This window comes from Oncorhynchus keta, chromosome 4 (genome assembly GCF_023373465.1).
Source record: "Oncorhynchus keta strain PuntledgeMale-10-30-2019 chromosome 4, Oket_V2, whole genome shotgun sequence".
Classification (NCBI taxonomy): domain Eukaryota; kingdom Metazoa; phylum Chordata; class Actinopteri; order Salmoniformes; family Salmonidae; genus Oncorhynchus; species Oncorhynchus keta.
This window is the reverse complement of record NC_068424.1, coordinates 23,528,612-23,548,941: the sequence shown is the minus strand read 5'-3', so window position 1 is coordinate 23,548,941 and position 20,330 is coordinate 23,528,612. Positions and strand designations below refer to the sequence as shown.

The following is a 20,330-nucleotide window of genomic DNA, read 5'->3' as shown; positions in this document are numbered from 1 at the left end:
TCTTGTTGTCTCCTAGGTCCACCTCATGAATCCGGAGAACGTGCCCAAGCCCTGCTGCGCCCCCACCAAGCTGCATGCCATCTCCGTGCTCTACTTCGACGACAACTCCAATGTCATCCTGAAGAAGTACAAGAACATGGTGGTGAGGGCCTGTGGCTGCCACTGACGACCGCCAAACTGCCGCGTCATCATGGTCACCCGGCCATGGGCTGCAGCGGAGACTGTGTGCACACGACATCATGGGTCTGCCTGTTTGTGAGTGTGTGTTGTGTACTACCCTCTCCTCTCCCATACTCAGGGTGAGGAAGGAACTGATAAATGGACCAGACCAATGTGCTGCTCCCCCCCTCCTCCTTTCAAAACTAAGTGGTGTTCAAGTTCTCAGACGGCTAATGGCCCATTACAGCGAAACAACTCGACAGCGTCGGGGAATTGACTCAATGTTATCTCAATACTGACAGCCAACCTGTTACATGATGTCAGATGTAGTCAAATGACACAAAACATGTAGAAATCCTTTTATAGGACCACAGGGGAAAAGCATTAGTCTAACTACACCAATTTTAATAGAGATGTATGTATATTGTCTGACTAACCAAAGCCTGATTTTAACATGAACAATCTGCTGAAATATTAATGAAATGTATGCCACGATACATTACAGTTAATGTAAAAAGATCCAGATATTTCCTACTCCTCTTTATGGATTGTACTAAGTTCTTCCACCATATTCACCTGGCTTCCAAAAATATAATATGGGCCGAACGGAAACAACCACATACTATTTTAGTTGTGAACTTCTCAAAATATCTTCATTGGGTCAATATTTGTCAAGCTCATGCTGGGTGTTCACCAAGCTGGTTCAACAGGTAGCAGGTTGTGGCTTAACTGATGGACTGCTCTAAAGAGGATGACATTCACCTCATCCTTTGGATATCCCGCAAACTGTCACTTCCATGTTATTCCACTCACTGAGTTAACATATCCCCAAAAATTGTGGGAAAATCTATTTGTTGGTCAAACCAGCTGAACAAATGTTTTGAACCAGCTTTCTGAAATTAGCTTGGGTTTGACATTTTGATTTGGTTCATTTCAAAGTAGTTGCTACTGTCGATTCATTTACGGATCGGGGCTCTATTCAATACGTTATTGCGGAAGTTCAGCATTACAGCGTGATTATAATTTCAAAGGCAACATTTCTGCATTCACGGTAAACGCTGAATGTCGGTTCAATTGAAAATGACCTTTACATTTCTATTGCACAATCTGTAATCACTTCCTGAATTGAGCCCAATCCTGAAAAAAAGAATTCAACTTTGTGCCTAACCAATCAGAAATCACAAAATATACCTCTAGTAAGCTGCTGTTTACATTTCTTGTGGTCATGTTTAGACTTACTTTTGTGTGTAAATACGTGTACATTTTCAGCTTATTTATTGCACCACTTAATCACATGCCATATTACAGAGAAAAACAAACAAATTAAAAATACTATTTTTGGAAAAAGACATTTTATTACAAAATCTCATGTTACAACTTGCCTTTTTTTTTTTTTTTTTTTTACAAAATTCATGGGCAGTGTACAACCCACTCACAAAAACAAAATACTGCTTTTCTTCACTGGAGTCTGCCTAGACCATGTACTATCCATAAAGATTTTACTGACAATAAGTGGTTAGCCTCTGAATGCATTTGTTTCCCTTAATTGAGCATTGAATGTAAACTGTCTCACACAGCAACTCCATGCGAACACATTCTCAGACCACTTAAATTTCAACCGCCCCTGAATAGCACACAAAAAGAATCTGATCCACTAACACTGTGGGTTGATATATTCTATATATGGAGAAAAGAAAAGAAACTGTTGTCATAATTTATGGACTAAACAAGTCATGAGTGATCATTATATGGGTGGACAATATATTTTGGGTATTTGTTTTTTTGACATCCCAAGCAACTGAGGTAAACCAAACAAAAACCCCAAAGTAAAATTACCTCATCACTGTTGTGCTTCACTGGGTGTTTGAGTGACGGCCTGATATGGGGCTTAATCAATGAAACAGAATATTCATCCGCTTTGGAAAATCTATTACATTTACAGCAGACGTTTGTTCTATGCAACATTCTGAATCTTCCATTTTTTTTTAAGTCGTCCATGTTGGATACAATCCCTCAAACCATTCGTGAGGGATGTTTCAAACATGGATTAATGACACATGGTTTTCCTTTCATGACAAACTAGCACATTCCATGCATAAGGCATGACTCGAGTGTGCCAAACAGACGATCACAATCATTGTTCATAAAACAGTGAGAACGCCAAAACTGTCCCGAGGCGCCTGACATTGGACCGTGGGACTGAACCTTTTACAGCACTAAAATGGAAAACCAAAAAAAATACTTTTGCATTCAGACTTTTTGTAGTACAATTGCAATGTCACAGAAGACCACTCACTCACAAAGGGCAGTTTGACATGAAACACTTTCATGCAGCCTTTCCTGTCATAGCCAAAAAGCAGTTGGGGGAATTCGTCAGAAAAATATAGCCGATAAGAGATTGCAGTATGGCATAGGCTAAGAACTCCAACTGGGGGTCCCTGAGAGTTAAGTTAGTTAGGCCGTCACTGGCATGGATAAGAAGTTCCGTCAACTTAACAATCAACGTCACTGGAGGTCACGCGGCTTTGACCCCTGTGCAACAGTAACATTACATCAACGGCTCATGATTGTTCGTCAACATGATTTTCTTAAATCACCAAATGAACATTAACATTTTATATCTATACAAACTCAGTCAGCTTAATCCAACGTTTTTTTTGATACAACCAGCAGGCACTATTTAAGACGACTCTGCTTGAGTTGTCAAGTGTTGGGATGACTATAACGGTATGCATTTTAAGGTTTGGCCGATTTAAGTAACGCTGGCAAAAAGTGGTTTGCAGAGCCAGCCAATGCTCTCCAGAGGAACAGGGGGACTGGGCAGCCCAAACAAAATATATTCACATTTCACACAAACTATTGGATTATTATAGAATCAGACTGGCCTCACGCATGAGACATTGCAGTGGGGGTTAAAAAGCAGTGCATTGATGCTACTCCTTTCTGAAAGGAAAACGATGGGAGATAAGAGCTGGTTGTTGTGGGTGAGAGGACTCCTCCCATTGGCCAGATATTCTGTGTTGGGTGGAGGAGAGAAGTAATGGTGGATGTTGTTTGGACAATGCTACAGCTCGTCTCGGGCCTGCTTCATCACAAAACTGTGCAGGCTCTCCAAGTCCCGCCCTCCGTGATGCTCCTCACCTTGAGCACCAGCTCTGAACAGCAGCAGGGTGGGGTACCCATGTACCTGTAGAAGAGAAAGGAGACAAAGTCAGCAAGACAACAACCCTTAGCTAGCCCCGACCTCTTCAGTGTTTGCTGATTTGAAGGGAATGGATAGGTATAAAAAAAAATATGGTCTTTACTTCACCTAGCCCCCAATGCCTTTACCATATCACGTCCACCTGTCCTTCAGATCAGCCAACTCCGAAGGAAATAATGGTTGCAAATGTTTTTTCTCTTACAATAAACTACGCATGAATCGTCTAGATTGTTTAGCAGTGTGAGTCATAACGTAACACTAATTTAATCAATTCTAACAGTGAGCTACTAAGAGCCAGACAGGTTGCAGCTGAAGAGACTACTAGTCCAGAGAGCGTCCCATTAATAAAGGTTGCGATGGTTATAAGGGACTGTCTTCAGGGCCATGAGGGAGTCTTGAGATCCACCATTCCTGTTAGCGGAGCACCACTGATTATCCAATCCCGTGATGAGGTGGCTGTGCAGTTTTATGGCTTTTTGAACCATAGTACACAACCCCCGCTAACCCACATAACCCACCATGTATACTTCCTGTGGCGCTGGGTGGCGCTGCTTGTGTGTGTTTATGAACGGAATGTCAAGTTACACAATCAAGGTCTTGCTAATTATACCGCAGAGTATAGTACACTACAGTATTGCTCTTTCTGAGCAATATATTAGCTACTGACAGTCAATTTACAATTTATACTGAGTGTACAAAACATTTTCATGAAAGGTGAAGGTTATGATCCCTTTTGATGTCACCTGTTAAATCCACTTCAAATCGGTGTACAAAAATTGGAGACGACAGGTTAAAGAAGGATTTTTAATCCTCGAGACAATTGAGACATGGATTGTCTGTGTGCCACAAAAAATGTAAGTGTCTGTGAACTGGCTATTGTAGTAGTAGTTGCCAGTCGCACCGGTTTGTGTCAAGAACTGCAATGCTGCTGGGTTTTTCACACTCAACAGTTTCCTGTGTGTATCAAGAATGGTCCATCACCCAAAGGACATCCAGCCAACTTGACAACTGTGGAAAGCATTGGAGTCGACATGAGACAGCATCCCTGTGGAACACTTTCAACACCTTGTAGAGTCCATGTCCCGACGAATTGTGTCTGTTCTGAGCGCAAAAGAGGTTGCAACTCAATAATAATAATATATGAAGGTGTTCCTAATGTTTAGTACACTCAGTGTAGAACACCTACTGAAAACCTGTTGCAGATCATCCTTTCCACTGTGCAGTCCACTTTGGCAATCTTCACGTCAGTCAGGCCAGGGAACTCCTTCTTGGACAGGTCCTCCCATGCAGGGGCCAGATTCTTACAGTGGCCACACCTGGAGTGGGGGGACAAGTCAGTTATGATTATGCAGGTTATCCAGGCAGTGGACCACCAAGGTTCTCTTTCTCTGCATCTCAATAGTCGAGTGGTACTTTCATCTAGTGTACTTTTAGTCATGTGCACTGCTGTGACAAAACTGGCATCCATGATATTATTTTCACCTAGCCTAGATCAGGGCAGATAGAGTATTTCGATGGAACTTTAGTCTGCGAGGGTGCCGCTCCATTACCTGAGGGGAAATGCACTAGCCTCCTCAACTTCTTACAAGTACCACTGACTCAAATAAATGTCCAAGATCATACGGCGGGAGATAGATAGTTAAAAAGAGTGTTACTACTGTATATAAGAGCGCTTACCATGGAGCGTAGAACTTGATGAACGTCAGCCCCTTGGCCACTGCCTCGTCAAAATTGCTCTCTGTGAGTGTAATAACGCCAGACTGCAGGAAAAAAAACAGAGGTGATATCAGATTGGATCATTCCTGGTCATGTATTGGTTAATACAGTCCCTTCAGAAAGTGTTCACACTCCTTGACATTTTCCACATTGTGTTGCGTTACAGCCTGCATTTAAAATTGAGATTGTGTCAATACCCCATAATGTCAAAGTGGAATTATGTTTTTATAAATTTTTACAAATGAATAAAACATTTAAAGCTGAAATGTCTTGGGTCAATAAGTATTCAACCCCTTTGTTAAAGCAAGTTTAAATAAGTTCAGGAGTAAATATTTGCTTAACAAGTCACATGGACTCACTGTGTGCCATAATAGTGTTTAATATAATGTTTTAATGACTAACTCATCTCTGTACCCGACACACAATTATCTGTAAGGTCCTTCAGTAGAGCAGTAAATTTCAAACAGATTCAACCACAAAGACCAGGGAGGTTTTCCAATGCTCAGCAAATCAGGGCACCTATCGGTAGATTGGTTAAAAAAAAAGCTGATATTAAATATCCCTTTGAGCATGGTGAAGTTATTCATTAGACTGCATAGTGTATCAATAATAATGTGTCACTACAAATATACAGACGTCCTTACTAACTCATGTGCCGGAGAGGAAGGAAACCACTCAGGGATTTCACCATGAGGCCAATGGGTGACTTTACCATTTACAGAGTTTAAACAGTTAGAGTTTAATGGCTGTGGTAGGAGAAACTGAGGATGGATAAAACATATAATTACTACCCAATACTAACCTAAAATGACAGAGTGAAGACACTAAAGTAATACTGCAAAAAATGTGCCAAAGAAATTAACACAAAGCATTATGTTTAGGGGCAAATCCAACAACAAAATCACTGAGTACCACTTCATATTTTCAAGCATGGTGGTGGCTGCATCATGTTATGGGTATGCTTGTCATCGGAAAGGACTAGGGGGTATTTTAAAATCTTGAAGAAAACCTGCTTCAGTTTGCTTTCCAACAGAAACTGGGAGACAAATTCACCTTTCAGTAGGACAATAACCTGAAACAAGGCCAAATATACACTGGACTTGCTTACCAAGATGACACTGAATGTTCTTGAGTGGCCTAGCTACAGTTTTGACTTACAGAACCAGTCAAAAGTTTGGACACACCTACTCATTCCAGTGATTTTTTTTTGTCACTATTTTCTACATTGTGGAATAATAGTGAAGACACAAAACTATGAAATAGCACATATGGAATCATGAGCAATGGACATTAGACATGAGCAATGGCCATTAGGCCAGTGGAAATCTGTCCTTTGAGATTTTTGGTTCCAACCGCCATGTCTTTGTGAAACGCAGAGTAGGTGAATGGATGATCTCCGCATTTGTGGTTCCCACCATGAAGCATGGAGGTGATGGTGAAGGGGTGCTTTGCTGGTGACACTGTCTGTGATTTATTTAGAATTTAAGGCACACTTAACCAGCATGGCTACCACAGCATTCTGCAGCGATACGCCATCCCATCTGGTTAGCACTTAGTGGCACTATAATTAGTTTTTCAACAGGACAATGGCCAAAATCACACCTCCAGGGTGTGTAAGAGCTTTTTGACCAAGAAGGAGAGTGATGAGTGCTGCATCAGATGACCTGGCCTCCACAATCACCCGCCCTCAACCCAATTGAGATGGTTTTGGATGAGTTGGACTACAAAGTGAAGGAAAAGCAGCCAACAAGTGCTCCGCATATGTGGGAACTCCTTCAAGACTATTGGAAAAGCATTCCTCATGCAGCGGATTGCCAGAATGCCAAGAGTGTGCAAAGCTGTCATCAACGCAAAGGGTGGCTACTTTGAAGAATCTCAAATATAAAATATATTTTGATTTGTTTAACACCTACATGATTCCATTTGTGTTATTCCATGCCTCAGGACGACCTGGCATGATGACTCCTTGTTGTCCCCAGTCCACCTGGCCGTGCTGCTGCTCCAGTTTCAACTATTCTGCCTGCGGCTATGGAATCCTAACCTGTTCACCGGACGTGCTACCTGTCCCAGACCTGCTGTTTTGAACTCTCTAGAGACAGCAGGAGTGGTAGAGATACTCTTAATGATCGGCTATGAAAAGCCAACTGACATTTACTCCTGAAGTGCTGACTTGCTGCACCCTTGACAACTACTGTGATTATTATTATTTGTCCATGCTGGTCATTTATTTTTTTTATTTTTACCTTTATTTTACTAGGCAAGTCAGTTAAGAACAAATTCTTATTTTCAATGACGGCCTAGGAACAGTGGGTTAACTGCCTGTTCAGGGGCAGAACGACAGATTTGTACCTTGTCAGCTCGGGGATTCGAACTTGCAACCTTTCGGTTACTAATCCAACGCTCTAACCACTAGGCCACTGCCACCCCCATTTATGAACATTTGAACATCTTGGCCATGTTCTGTTATAATCTCCACCCGGCACAGCCAGAAGAGCCTGGTTCATCTCTAGGTTTCTTCCTAGGTTTTGGCCTTTCTAGGGAGTTTTTCCTAGCCACCGTGCTTCTACACCTGCATTGCTTGCTGTTTGGGGTTTTAGGGTGGGTTTCTGTACAACACTTTGAGATATCAGCGGATGTTCGAAGGGCTATATAAATACATTTGATTTTGATTTGTTATTTCATAGTTTTGACGTCTTCACTATTATTCTACAATGTAGAAAATAGTAAAAATAAAGACAAACCGTGGAATGAGTAGGTATGTCCAAACTTTTGACCGGTACTGTAAATTGTCTTAACTCTGGAAAGACCGGAAAATGGCTGTCTAGCTATAATCAGCAACCCACTTGACAGAACTTGAACAATTTTTATATTGTACGATCCAGGTTTGCAAAACTCTTAGAGACTTACCCAGAAAGACTCACAGATGTTAGAATCACCTTTGGCAGCGATTACATGTATTGACTCAGGGGTGTGAATATTTATCTAAATGCTATATTTCTTTGTGCAAAAAAAATCTAAAAACATGTTTTCACTTTGGTATTGTGTGTAGATGGGTTAGAGAAAAAAAATAGATACCGATTCCATTTTTAATTTAGGCTGTAACACAACTAAATGTGGAATAAGTGAAGGGGTATGAATACTTTATGAAGGCAGTGTATGTCCACAAGACCAGTAGCTTAAATTCCTACACCGAACATCCGTGACTAATCGAGCTCGTGTTGTATTGGAATTAGCTTTGGATCTCTCCTTAAACGACTCTTTATTCAAGGTTGATGTCACTGTTCACACTGAACACTATATCCGAGATGCCTTGGCATGGGCGGAAGGAAATAGCTAGCCTGCCCATAATTGCTAGGTCTAGTTGACTGTTGAGCAGCAGAGGCCTATGCCTGGTGTAGACTGTAGTCTACAGCGTAGGCCTGAGCGGGCTAGATGGTCATCTCACTGCTAAAACATCTGCCCAAGAGCTTGTTCACTCATTAAGTATCTGGAGAAGAAACTTGCTGCCCACACACAACAGGGTACCCGCCCCCAAAATGAGATCTCGGCGTAACAGTTACCAATGTTAAGAGTTTTAAAATAGCATGTGGAGTATTTAAAGTCTGGAAGGCACATGTGCTTGGCCTCACGGTACCTGAGAGAAACAGTCAAACACACACACCTCCTCTTTGGCAGGTTCAGCGCTGGGTACTGGGATCTCGTTAGCATGTGGGTGCACGTCATCCTCCTTAGTTGCAGCCTTAACCTGGTTGTCGACAAAGTCCTTCAGAGATTCCAGGTCCCGCTTGCCTCTGTACTGATCCGCCTGGACAGACAAACAGCAGCAATGGAAAGGGTTAACAAATTGACTAGCATTTTAATGGTAAAGCAATAGCTCCTTAAAAGTTTAAATGTGTTACAGAACACAATGACACAAGGTCTTCAGTGTGCTAGCCAACCAAACTCCTCCGTACCTTCTCTCCGTCCTTGAAGAAGAGCAGGGTGGGGTAGCCACGCACAGCGTTCTCAGAGCACACCTCGTAGTGCTGGGTACAGTCCACCTGGCCAATCACACAACACACCAGAATTCATTCAGCATATCCAGCTCATACCTAGTATGTCATACTTCACATTTAACTCCTGTAGCTGGTAAAGATAGCTAGTTGTGCTTTTCACTTGGAAATATCAACATGCAATTGAATACAAACAACAGGCAACAGCCATAAATAACATTTGTTCAGTGGGTTGTATTATCTCATTGTACAAACAAAATGACTCGTCAGAAGATCCGTGTCCTGGTCTTGTTACATAGATAAGTGACTCCGGTACACTGCTGTTGCTCAGGCAGGGTTGGAACTTGTCACCAACCTTGCCGATCTTGATGTTGTCGGAGTGCTCAAAGCTGGTGGCCAGCTGCTCCCAGGTGGGGGCCATGGCCTTGCAGTGACCACACCAGGGGGCAAAGAACTTGACAAAGTGGGACCCTGTGGAGAGGAGGAAAAAAAGAAAAGGAGATTATACTTAATACTGGAAAACATAATATATACATAAATGTACACCAGGAATAGCTGCAATCTGAACAAACTAATTATAAAGCATTTTACAGAGGTACATAATAGCTTAAGTTATAGAGTATGAGCGTCTTAGCTTAAGGATGGGTTACAAGTTGATGGAATAACATGAGAAATTACATCAACTATAAAAATGGCCTATGCAATGCGGCCCTAGAGACTAGAATAAACGGAGCTCAGAGGTTAAATGCTACTGATTACACAATTGTCAGTTAAATCTTGCCCAGATTTACATGTGAGACCCATAAACATTCCTCTTACAAATGACCTTGTCATATCCTGCATTTTTTTCTCCAAAACAGGAATAATTTATTTTTCTTCTCAACCTTAACATACAACTAAAAACCAGACTTAAAGGGATACTTTGGGGAGTTTGGCAATGAGGCCCTTTATCTACTTCCCCAGAGTCAGATGAACTCATGGATACCATTTTTATGTCTCTGCGTGTGGTTTGAAGGAAGTAATTGCTAACTAGCGTTAGCACAATGACCGGAAGTCTATGGGTATCTGCTAGCATGCAAGCAGACACCCATAGACTTCAAGTCATTGTGCTAATGCTAGTTAGCACTGGCTCGTGAAACTACCTCCAATTTCCTTCATACTGGACACAGATACATCAAAATGAGGAAGTCTGACTCTGGGGGAAGAATACTTAACTCTCAAAACTTGTGCACAAATTTATTTACATCCCTGTTAGTGAGCATTTCTTCTTTGACAAGATAATCGATCCACCTGACGTGGCATAACAAGAAGCTGATTAAACAGCATGGTCATTACACAGATGCACCTTGTGCTGGGGGCAATAAAAGGTCACTTTAAAATGTGAAGTTTAGTCACACAACACAATGCCACGGATGTCTCAAGTTGAGGGAGCACGCAATTGGCATGCTGACTGCAGCAATATCCACCAGAGCTGTTGCCTGAGAATTGAATTTAGTTAATTTCTCTACCATAAGCCGCTTCCAATTTGGCAGTACAACTAACCGGTGTCACAACCACAGACCAAGCGTAGCAACGCCAGCCCAGGACCTCAACATCTGGCTTCTTCCCCTGTGGGATCAACTGAAACCAGACACCCGGACAACTAATGAAACTGAGGAGTATTTCTATTTTTGAAATTGTTGGATGTTGTGTTTATATTTTTATTCAGTATAGAAAATCCCCAAAGTATCCATTTAAGAGCTGCAATTTCATTGGGACAATTATCATGACCATTTACTTTTGTTGTGATTGTCCAGCGACCGGAAACATGCTGTTTGCCTGAGATAAATGTAGCGTGGATTGCATCATGGTTTCAAGGAAATGACGGCACCTAAACTATGTTAAACTTTGTAGAAACTTTACATATGTAACTTGCATAAAACGTTCAGGTCTAAAGAGACAAGCCTGGTCCCAGGTCTGTGTGTGCCGTCTTGCCAACTCCTATGGCGCATGACAATTGCAAGTCGGCAAGACAGCAGAAACAGTTCTGGGACCAGGCTATAAAGAGACCGTTGCCACGTCTGTGGTATTGATCAATCCCAGTCCTCCCCCCATGTTACCTTTAGAGATGTGGGCCTTGAAGTTGCTGGCGGTGAGGTCATACAGGCCCTGCTTTGGCTCTGGGGTTTTGGGAGGCTCCAGCTCAGTCTCTGGCTCCTGCAGAACATCATGCCACACGTCAAATAAAGACTACCATCACATCACATTAGTCTCAAATAGTTTCCATTTCAATATATAATAATAATAATAATGATTAAAAAAAGAATATGCCATTTAGCAGATGCTTTGATCCAAAGCGACCTAGTTACGCGTGCATACATTTTACATATGGGTGGCCCCGGGAATCGAACCTACAATACAATACTACCAACTGAGCCATACAGGATCACCTACTGTATGTTTTATTTAGATCACTTGGATGACCTCTCTCCTTACCACAGGCTCCTCCTGCACAGTGTTGAGCATCCAGGTCTCCAGAGACTGCAGGTCCCGGGGGCCTTGGTACTTCATCGCCTCCTGCTCGGGCTTGAACAGCATCAACCTGCAAACAAGGGATCAATGAGATCATACAACTCAATGACTAGGGCTTGGCCATACTGCTCTGCTGTATCAACATACTCGAAATACACCAAATTGGTAAATTCCGTTGTCATTACATGCATTGCAACTCATTTATGTCATGTTCATGGCTAATAAAAATGTTAATACTTTTCTTTGTGACAGTTGTTTTTTTTCCCCGACAGAGTAATTTATAAGCATGTTAGGGTCTAAATGCATGTCAATGTTCCCTGCTATCTACATTGGAGCTCACTGCTCTTTGTGGTTTATACCAGCAGCAAAATAGTGCCTCGAAATGGTGAGGTATACTCAACTTATCCAATAAGAAATCCAAGACGAATCTGTTCTATTGCACAATGTTTTGCTACGGTATTCCCTAATGCAGAGGTTTTCAAACTGGGGTCAATTGTGGATACCATTTGTATGTCTCTGGGTCCAGTGTGGAGGAAGTTAAGAGGTAGTTTCACAAGCCAACGCTAACTAGCGTTAGCATAATGACTGGAAGTCATGCTAACTGTTCATCAAACTCTATGGAAGTAGATAAATGACTTCATTGCTAAAATCAAGCTAATTACATGTTTTTTTCTGTATAGAAAATTATTAGAAAGAGGAGGAAAAGAAGCGCTACTAAGGTACACAATAGTAAATGTTGGTAGACAGAAGGTGCTCTTTGGTAAACGGGGTGAATTGGTCATCAAAAAAAGAATGGAGGACCAAGGAACTTCATATAATGTTCAATAGATTTTTTTAAAGTACGCGTTTCAGCTAAAATTATTAGTTGTGCCATCTATGTGGTAATTTTCAGAATAGAAAAGCAGTTTTGGTGCCAATTGAAACAACCAATACCAGATAGAAAGCATGCAGAAAAGATATTGAACTATATATTTTTTTCAATAATACCATCTTTGAAAAATACAAATAAAATAAAGACTAGACAGTCGGGGAGAATTGAGAATGGGATTTTTTTATTTTATTCTTTAAATACGGGAATTGAGGGCACATGCACATTGATATTGTTATGTTTGAGCAGAGGTACACAGCATTAGCATTGGCAAAATGCATAGAATTGGAGGAAATTTGCTTCAAAACTGCAAAATGTTCTCTCAACTCATTACAAACGATTGTAGAATTGCAGAAAATTTCCTTTACAACAGCAAAATTCTCTTCACCGACTATTCCCAAACTGGGTACGCGCAATGCCGTCAGGGGTACGCCAAATAAAAATGTGATTCACATTTTCAAACAGTCCATTTAGATTTTCCAGCAGGGCTATACATTTGGGTGATGTTTTTTCTCGCATGAGTAGTCTCGTTTCATTGCCCCCCCCAAAAAATTAAACCATCAAATAATGTCAAATAATTAACATCCAATTACATTAACTGTTACCAGTGATGCCAACTTAGCAATTTTGTTGCTAGATTTAGCAACTTTTTTCAGACAGCACCTAGCAACAAATTTAGCTCCTTTAAAAATGTATTTGGAACTTTTAGCAACTTCTGAAAAGTGACTTGAATGCTAAAATGCACGCATTTTCCCTCTAAAATTACACAAAAACGATTTTCTTTGTCACACATTCAGTCACAACACACGTGCCAACACACCTGCTGCAAAAGTGCATTGTGCGTGACGTCAGCAGCAGGCGCCCAGCTCGTGCACTGGCAGCAGCAGGCCAGTAGCAATTTCAGTAAATTGCAAATCATTGTTGGCGGACTGCAGCAGCAGTAGTGCGGGTTCGACGAGCCAAACCCAATGAATATAGTTGGTCACGAATGTTTGATCTTGAACAGAATTTACAACATCAATCAACATGTCTCAGTCAAAATTGTACAGCCAGAAGTAATGAAAAAAAAGTGGGAGTCTGTACCTGAACAAATGTCAAATCATATTTTTTGCCGAGATGGCAGTCAATTTGAGTAAAGTTATTATGTGTTTTACGTTATCACACAATGACATCACAACGTCTTTTAGCAACAAATCAACCTGCCTCTAGCAACCTACCCTGAAAATTAGTTGGCAGCACTGACTTTTACTCTCTCGCCTGGAATGCCACCAAGGGTATGTAGGTAGCCAAACGTAGCTACTGCTCATTCCGTTTGCACGAAAATTGATAGTAAAAAAAAAAAAAAAAAAGTAAGGCCCGTGTCCATAGAGACATATACCACCTCTACTGATAGTACTGCTACTACCAGCAGTATTACACCTGCCACCTGTTGACGACACAAGTTGTTCTGCTTCCACAAGCACATCCAATGCTAGCATCAGTAATTCTACATTTGTTGTTAGCCCAGCTAGGATGGACGCTGACAGTTGTGAATCTGATGCAGCCGAAGAGCTACTGCCCCCTGACCCGGAAAAGCACCGAACAACAGACAGGGACGTTGGACCATCGAAGAGGCGCAAATATGATAACTACATTGATTTGGGGTTCCCTCAGTATATTGGGAGCAATGCCTTTCCTCAGCCACAGTGTGCAGTACCTCGGACCCCAGTTTGAAAACCTCTGCACTAGGGCACACCTTAGCAAAACATTTAAAAACCTTGCGCAATAGAACAGTTTAAATGTTTTGCTAAGGTGTGCCCTAGTGCAGAGGTTTTCAAACTGGGGTCCGAGGTACTGCAGGGGGTCCATTGTGGATACCATTTGTATGTCTCTGGGTCCAGTATGGAGGAAGTTAAGAGGTAGTTTCACAAGCCAACACTAACTGGCGTTGGCGTAATGACTTATATTGGGAGTAGTGCCTTTCCTCAGCCACAGTGTGTTATATGTCCAAGAAGAAACTGTTCTATTGCACAATGTTACCGAGTGGCTAGTACAGGCAAGCCCTATACTATTGTGGAGGACTTAATTCTTCCTGCTGCCGCGGATATGGCTGGGACAATGCTGGGGAAAATGCCAAAACAACTATACAGATACGGCTTCATCAAACAACACTGTTTCACGACGCATCAGTGACAAGGCAGGAGATGTTTTGAAACAATTACTGCTTTGCATACAAGCCAGTGAATTCTATGCGTTACAGCTGGATGAGTCAACAGGCGTGGTGGGGCTGGCACAACTGGCGGGCCTGGCATATGACCGTTATGTTTATGGGGGGTCAATTAAGGAAGACATCCTCTTCTGCAAACCACTGGAAACAATGACAAGAGGAGAGGACATTTTTTAAAATACTGGACAGCTTTGTGACATCAAATGGACTTTGGTGGTCAAGATGTGTTTGTATCTGTACTGATGGCGCAAAAGCCATGACAGGGAGACATAGTGAAGTGGTAACGCGCATGCAAACAGTACACTGCAGCATCCACCGAGAGGCTCTTGCTGCCAAGGGAATGCCTGACAGCTTGAAAGATGTTTTGGACACTACAGTGAAAATGGTTAACTTTGTTAAAGCAAGGCCCCTGAACTCTTGTGTATTTTATGCATTATTCAATGATATGGGCAGCGACCATATAATGCTTTTACAACATACAGAAGAAGTGCGCTGGTTATTAAGGGGCAAAGTATTGACACGTGTTTTATTATTGAGAGACAAGCTTAAAGTTCTCTTTACTGACCATAATTTTCACTTGTCTGACCGCTTGCATAATGACGAGTTTCTCACACGACTGGCCTATCTGGGTGATGTTTTTTCTCACCTGAATGATCTGAATGTAGGATTACAGGGACTCTCCGCAACAATATTCAATGTGCGGGACAAAATTGAGGCTATGATTAAGAAATTGGAGCTCTTCTCTGTCTGCAATAACTAAGGACAACACACAGGTCTTTCCATCATTGTATGTGTAAATTAACTCAAACTTAGGGACAATGTCAAATGTGATATAGCAAAGCACTTGATTGAGCTGGGTGCGCAATTACTTTCCCGAAACAAACGACTGGATTCGTTATCCCTTTCATGCCCTGCCTCGAGTCCACTTACCGATATCTGAACAAGAGAACCTCATCGAAATTGCAACAAGCGGTCCTGTGAAAATGTTATTTAATCAGAAGCCACTGCCAGATTTCTGGATAGGGCTGTGCTCAGAGTATCCTGCCTTGGCAAATCGAGCTTTTAAGACACTGATGCCCTTTGCAACCACGTACCTATGTAAGAGTGGATTCTCAGCCCTCACTAGCATGAAAACTAAATACAGGCACAGATTGTGTGGAAAATGATTTAAGACAGATTATCTCCAATACAACCCTACACTGCAGAGTTATGTGCATCCTTTCAAGCACACCCTTCTCATTAACCTGTGGTGAGTTATTCACAATTTTTGATGAACAAATAAGGTTTTATATGTAAGATGGCTAAATAAAGAGCAAAATTATTGATTATTATTATATTATCGTTTGTGCCCTGGTCCTATAAGAGCCCTTTGTCACTTCCCACGAGCCAGGATGTGTGTGACAAAAACTCACTCATTCTTAAGTTTAATAAATGTATCGTATAGTGTGTGTGGCAGGCTTACAATGATGGCAAAAAAACAACATTTGAGAGTGCGCTGACCCTGGTGCTAGAGGGGGTACGCAGCTGGAGGTTGAATGTTTGACGGTGTACGGGACTATAAAACGTTTCGGAACCACTGCTCTACACCACCAAGATACCTTTCTAGCTAATAGACTTAAGAGTTTACACTTCCTTTTCCAATGAACTGTGGGGAGGACATAGTAATGAAACTGTCCACCAAATATATTCATTGTCAAATATTGATTAGTTCTACTTGTCATTATCATTCACCTGATGACAAGACGTGATAATATATTTTTTTGCTAATGTAAAGGTTGTCACACTGCTTACTTAGCGAGTACCACTTTCTCTCCAATTCAGCCCATACCTGGCGCGAACACGAGACCTCTGCCTCACAAACACACGTGACCGTCATCCCTCAAGCATCTTAGCTGATTGCGCCACCTCAAAAGCTATCTTATGAGGCGACGCAAGCGGGACACTTCAGGCTGAGGATTAAGTTTCACACATCCCCATTTGCTACACTAACATATGATGGGGGTGCCTGTGCAAGAAAAACGCCGGCTCTAATGAATACGCCCCTGTACTTACGTGGGGTACCCCCTGATGCCATGGACGTTGGAGCAGAACTTGACGTCCTGAGTGCAGTCAACCTTTACAACGTAGGCGGGCGGCGACTCCATGCTGTTATATTTGTCCGCCATCTCGTTCCATGTCCCTTGTAGGCTCTGGCAATGACCACACCTGAAAAGACAATGCAGCAGAGAATTGTTGTTTTTTTGGCCAGCGCTACAGATGGCTATATCGGTTCGTTAATACACGACTAGTAAAGGACCTGTGCAGTACTTTTGTAAAAAAAAAAAAAGTATTGTTTTATCTAGATTTTTTTAGTTTCTGCAGCACCCTCAGCACCCCTACTTCCCACAGCTATGCTTGTAACTGTATATGGGGAGCTGTGACACTTCACATGAGTATCAAGGAACCATTGGGAGGAGACCAGAAATACTTTTGAGGTGGTGAATCTGAGAATATAAAACATTTTTTACTTCCATGATTATGGACTACGTTTTTCATTAAGCCTTTATGTCAGCAAAGACACCAACATATTTTATATCTCATTTAGGCCTAACTACAGCAGGTAGATTAGTCATTGGGTTTAAAAAAACGGACATTTTTAGGCACAGTTTTAGTGCGTGCGTGTTTACGTCAGTCAGTGACTGCCACGTAAACGGTCACAGCAGGAGCGAATCATGAAATTATCTATTCCTCCACTGTACTGTTAGCTAGAAAGTTGCAGTACAGTAGAAACATTTAAGCAGCTAAATGAACACTTTGAAAAAACACTGCGCTGTGCATGTAGCGACTTTGTCAACTACAATTGTAAAGTACGGGACAGTTCCAAGTTGAAACGTGACTTTAGAAGGTTCGCTAGTTTAAATAGCTATCCCAAAATTTAGCAGCATGCTCCCTAATGTTAGCTAACGCGCGAGTAATAGCCAACGCGTTAGCCAGATTACATTGATCTTTCATCAAATGCAAGGACGGATTAACATGTTAAATACAACAGCCATATCATATGTGTAACTAAAAACAAGCTGCCTGACTAACGTAGATAAATAGTTATATCGGTAACCAGTTAGCCGGCAAAAAGCTACGCTAGTTAGCTGCAAATTAGCTAGGTAACATTTACTAGTAGCAGCAATCAAAGTTAGAAGCTTGCCCATCATGACAATTTGAAAATGAGACAGCTTGCTAAATTGTTAAGGACATATGGTAACGTTATCTGAACATTGTCGATAACTTTACAAACTGCTAGCTGCTAACGTTGGCTAATCCATTCATTCAGGTTAAAACTTGAAAAAACGTTTGCTTACCATGGGGCGAAGAACATGACAAAGTGAGGAGCTGTGGGGACAGCATCGTTGAACATATCCACCGTATACGTATGCTTGGCATGTTCATCTTCTTCTAAATCAGCGTTGCAAAATATATTACCAAAAAGTAAAGCACAATACATAACACACAACATAAAAGGTGTGCAATTCAGTGCTGAGGAGGCCATGATCCCGTCAGTGAATACTTGGACAGCCCCTAGCCCTACTGCTGACTTTTCGGGAATCTGGATAGAGCCAATGCATAGCGAGACGCTCTGAACAACGGTTGCTGGCGTTTTACAGGTGGAGATGCAAAGCAGATTAGATAGAGATCTGTGGCATCACGAAAATGGTGCACTTCAAACACTCCTGAACAAGCTCTTAACACGTTTAAATCCAGATGCTTTCACAATTAGGGCAGCTAGTATCAAAGTGTGCAACTTTTCAGTGTTGGTTACATTTCATTCATTTGCGTCATTAATTCGATATTTCTGTCAGCCAGCCTAGTTGCTAGGTATACACATTCTTTTAAATAGTTTATTTGAGTAAGGACAGATATTGTCATGTTGAATAATCAAGTCTGTGCATTGCATCTTCATGCTTTCCCATGAGCTACAGTGCATTCAGAAAGTATTAATGTATTCCACATTTTATTGTGTTACAGCCTGAATTCAAAATAGATTAAATATTTTTTTCTTCTCTCACCCATCTACGCACAATACCCCATAATGACAAAGTGAAAATATGTTTTGAGAAATCTTAGGAAATGTATTAAAAAATAGAATTTACATAAGTACTCACATATGAGTCAATACATGTTAGAAACTTCTTTGGCATCGATTAGTCTTTCTGGATATTTTTTTAAGAGAGTTGCACACCTTTGTTGTACAATATTTTCACATTATTATTTTAAAAATTCTTCAAGCTCTGTCAAGTTGTTTGTTGACATTGCTAGACAGCCATTCTCAAGTCTTGTCATAGATTTTCATGCCGATTTAAGTAAAAACGTTAACTAGGCCACTCAGGAATATTCAATATCATCTTGGTAAGCAAGTCCAGTGTGCATTTGGCCTTGTGTTTTAGGTTATTGTCCTGCTGAAAGGTGAATTTGTCTCCCAGTGTCTGTTGGAAAGCGAATTGAACCATGCTGTCCTCTAGGATTTTGCCTGTGCTTAACTCTATTCTGTTTCTTTTTTATCATAAAAAACTCTGTAGTTCTTACCGATGACAAGCATACCCATAACATGATGCAGCCACCACCATGCTTGAAAATATGGAGAGTGGTACTCAGTGATGTGTGTTGGATTTGCCCCAAACTTAACCCTTTGTATTCAGGACATAAAGTTCCTTTCTTAGCATATTTTTTTGCAGTTTTACTTTATTGCAAACAGGATGCATGTTTGGAATATTTTTTTATTTTGTATCACTGTCATTTAGTATTGTGGAGTAATTACAATTATGTTGAGCCATCCTTTCTCTTATCACAGCCAATAAACTAGGTAACTGTTTTAAAGTCCCCACGGTGAAATCCCTGAGCGGTTTCCTTCCTCTCCGGCAACTAAGATTAAGAAGGACGCCTGTGTCTTTGTAGTGACTGGGTGTATTGATACACCATCCAAAGTGTAATTAATAACTTCACCATGCTCAAAGGGATAGTCAATGTCTGTTTCTTTTATTTTTACCCATCTATGAATACGTGCCCTTCTTTGCAATGCGTTTGAAAACCTCCCTGGTCTTTGTGTTTGAAATTCACTGCTTGACTGGGGAACCTTACAGATAATTGTATGTGTGGGGAACATGTTTTAGAACAAGTTGCCTAAAATACTATACACAGTGTACAAAACATTAGGAACACCTTCTTAGTATTGAGTTGCACCCCCTTTTGCACTAGGAACAGTCTAAATTAGTTGGGGCATGGATTCTACAAGGTGTCGGTGTCAACAGCGTTCCACAGGGATGCTGGCCCATGTTGTCTCCAATGCTTCCCACGGATGTGTCAAGTTGGCTGGATGTCTTTTGGGTGGTGGACCATTCCTGATACACACGGAAAACTGTTAAGCGTGAAAAACCCAGCAGCGTTACAGTTCTTGACACAAACCGGTGCGCCTGGCAACTACTACTACAATACCCCTTTCAAAGCCACTTAAATAGTTTGTCTTTCCCATTCACCGTTTGAATGGCACACATACATAATCCATGTCTCAAGGCTTAAAAATCCTTCTTTAACCTGTCGTCTCGCCTTCATCTACACTGATTGAAGTGGATTTAAAAGGTGACATCAATAAGGGATTATAGCTTTCACCTGGTCAGTCTGTCATGGAAAGAGCAGGTGTTGCTAATG

The 20,330-nt window shown here is 41.4% G+C and overlaps 2 protein-coding genes across 2 annotated transcripts in view; one reads left to right on the top strand and one right to left on the bottom strand.

The window, feature by feature from the left end:
* The window catches only part of bmp6 (bone morphogenetic protein 6), a 39,114-nt gene extending 37,555 nt beyond the window's left edge, over nt 1-1,559 (top strand). The window contains exon 7 of the mRNA XM_035756777.2: nt 17-1,559. Coding sequence (XP_035612670.1) covers nt 17-166 — 150 coding nt within the window. The 3' untranslated portion in view covers nt 167-1,559. The remainder of the gene's footprint in view (nt 1-16) is intronic.
* On the bottom strand, nt 1,490-18,357 carry txndc5 (thioredoxin domain containing 5). The gene is made up of 10 exons (XM_035756787.2): nt 17,990-18,357; nt 16,707-16,859; nt 11,545-11,650; nt 11,169-11,265; nt 9,425-9,540; nt 9,031-9,117; nt 8,739-8,882; nt 5,039-5,121; nt 4,548-4,677; nt 1,490-3,346 (listed from the first exon to the last, which is right to left on the bottom strand). The coding sequence occupies exons 1-10, from the start codon at nt 18,175-18,177 to the stop codon at nt 3,224-3,226; spliced, it is 1,227 nt and encodes a 408-aa protein (XP_035612680.1). The 5' UTR covers nt 18,178-18,357; the 3' UTR covers nt 1,490-3,223.
* Between the last annotated feature and the right edge of the window lie 1,973 nt (nt 18,358-20,330).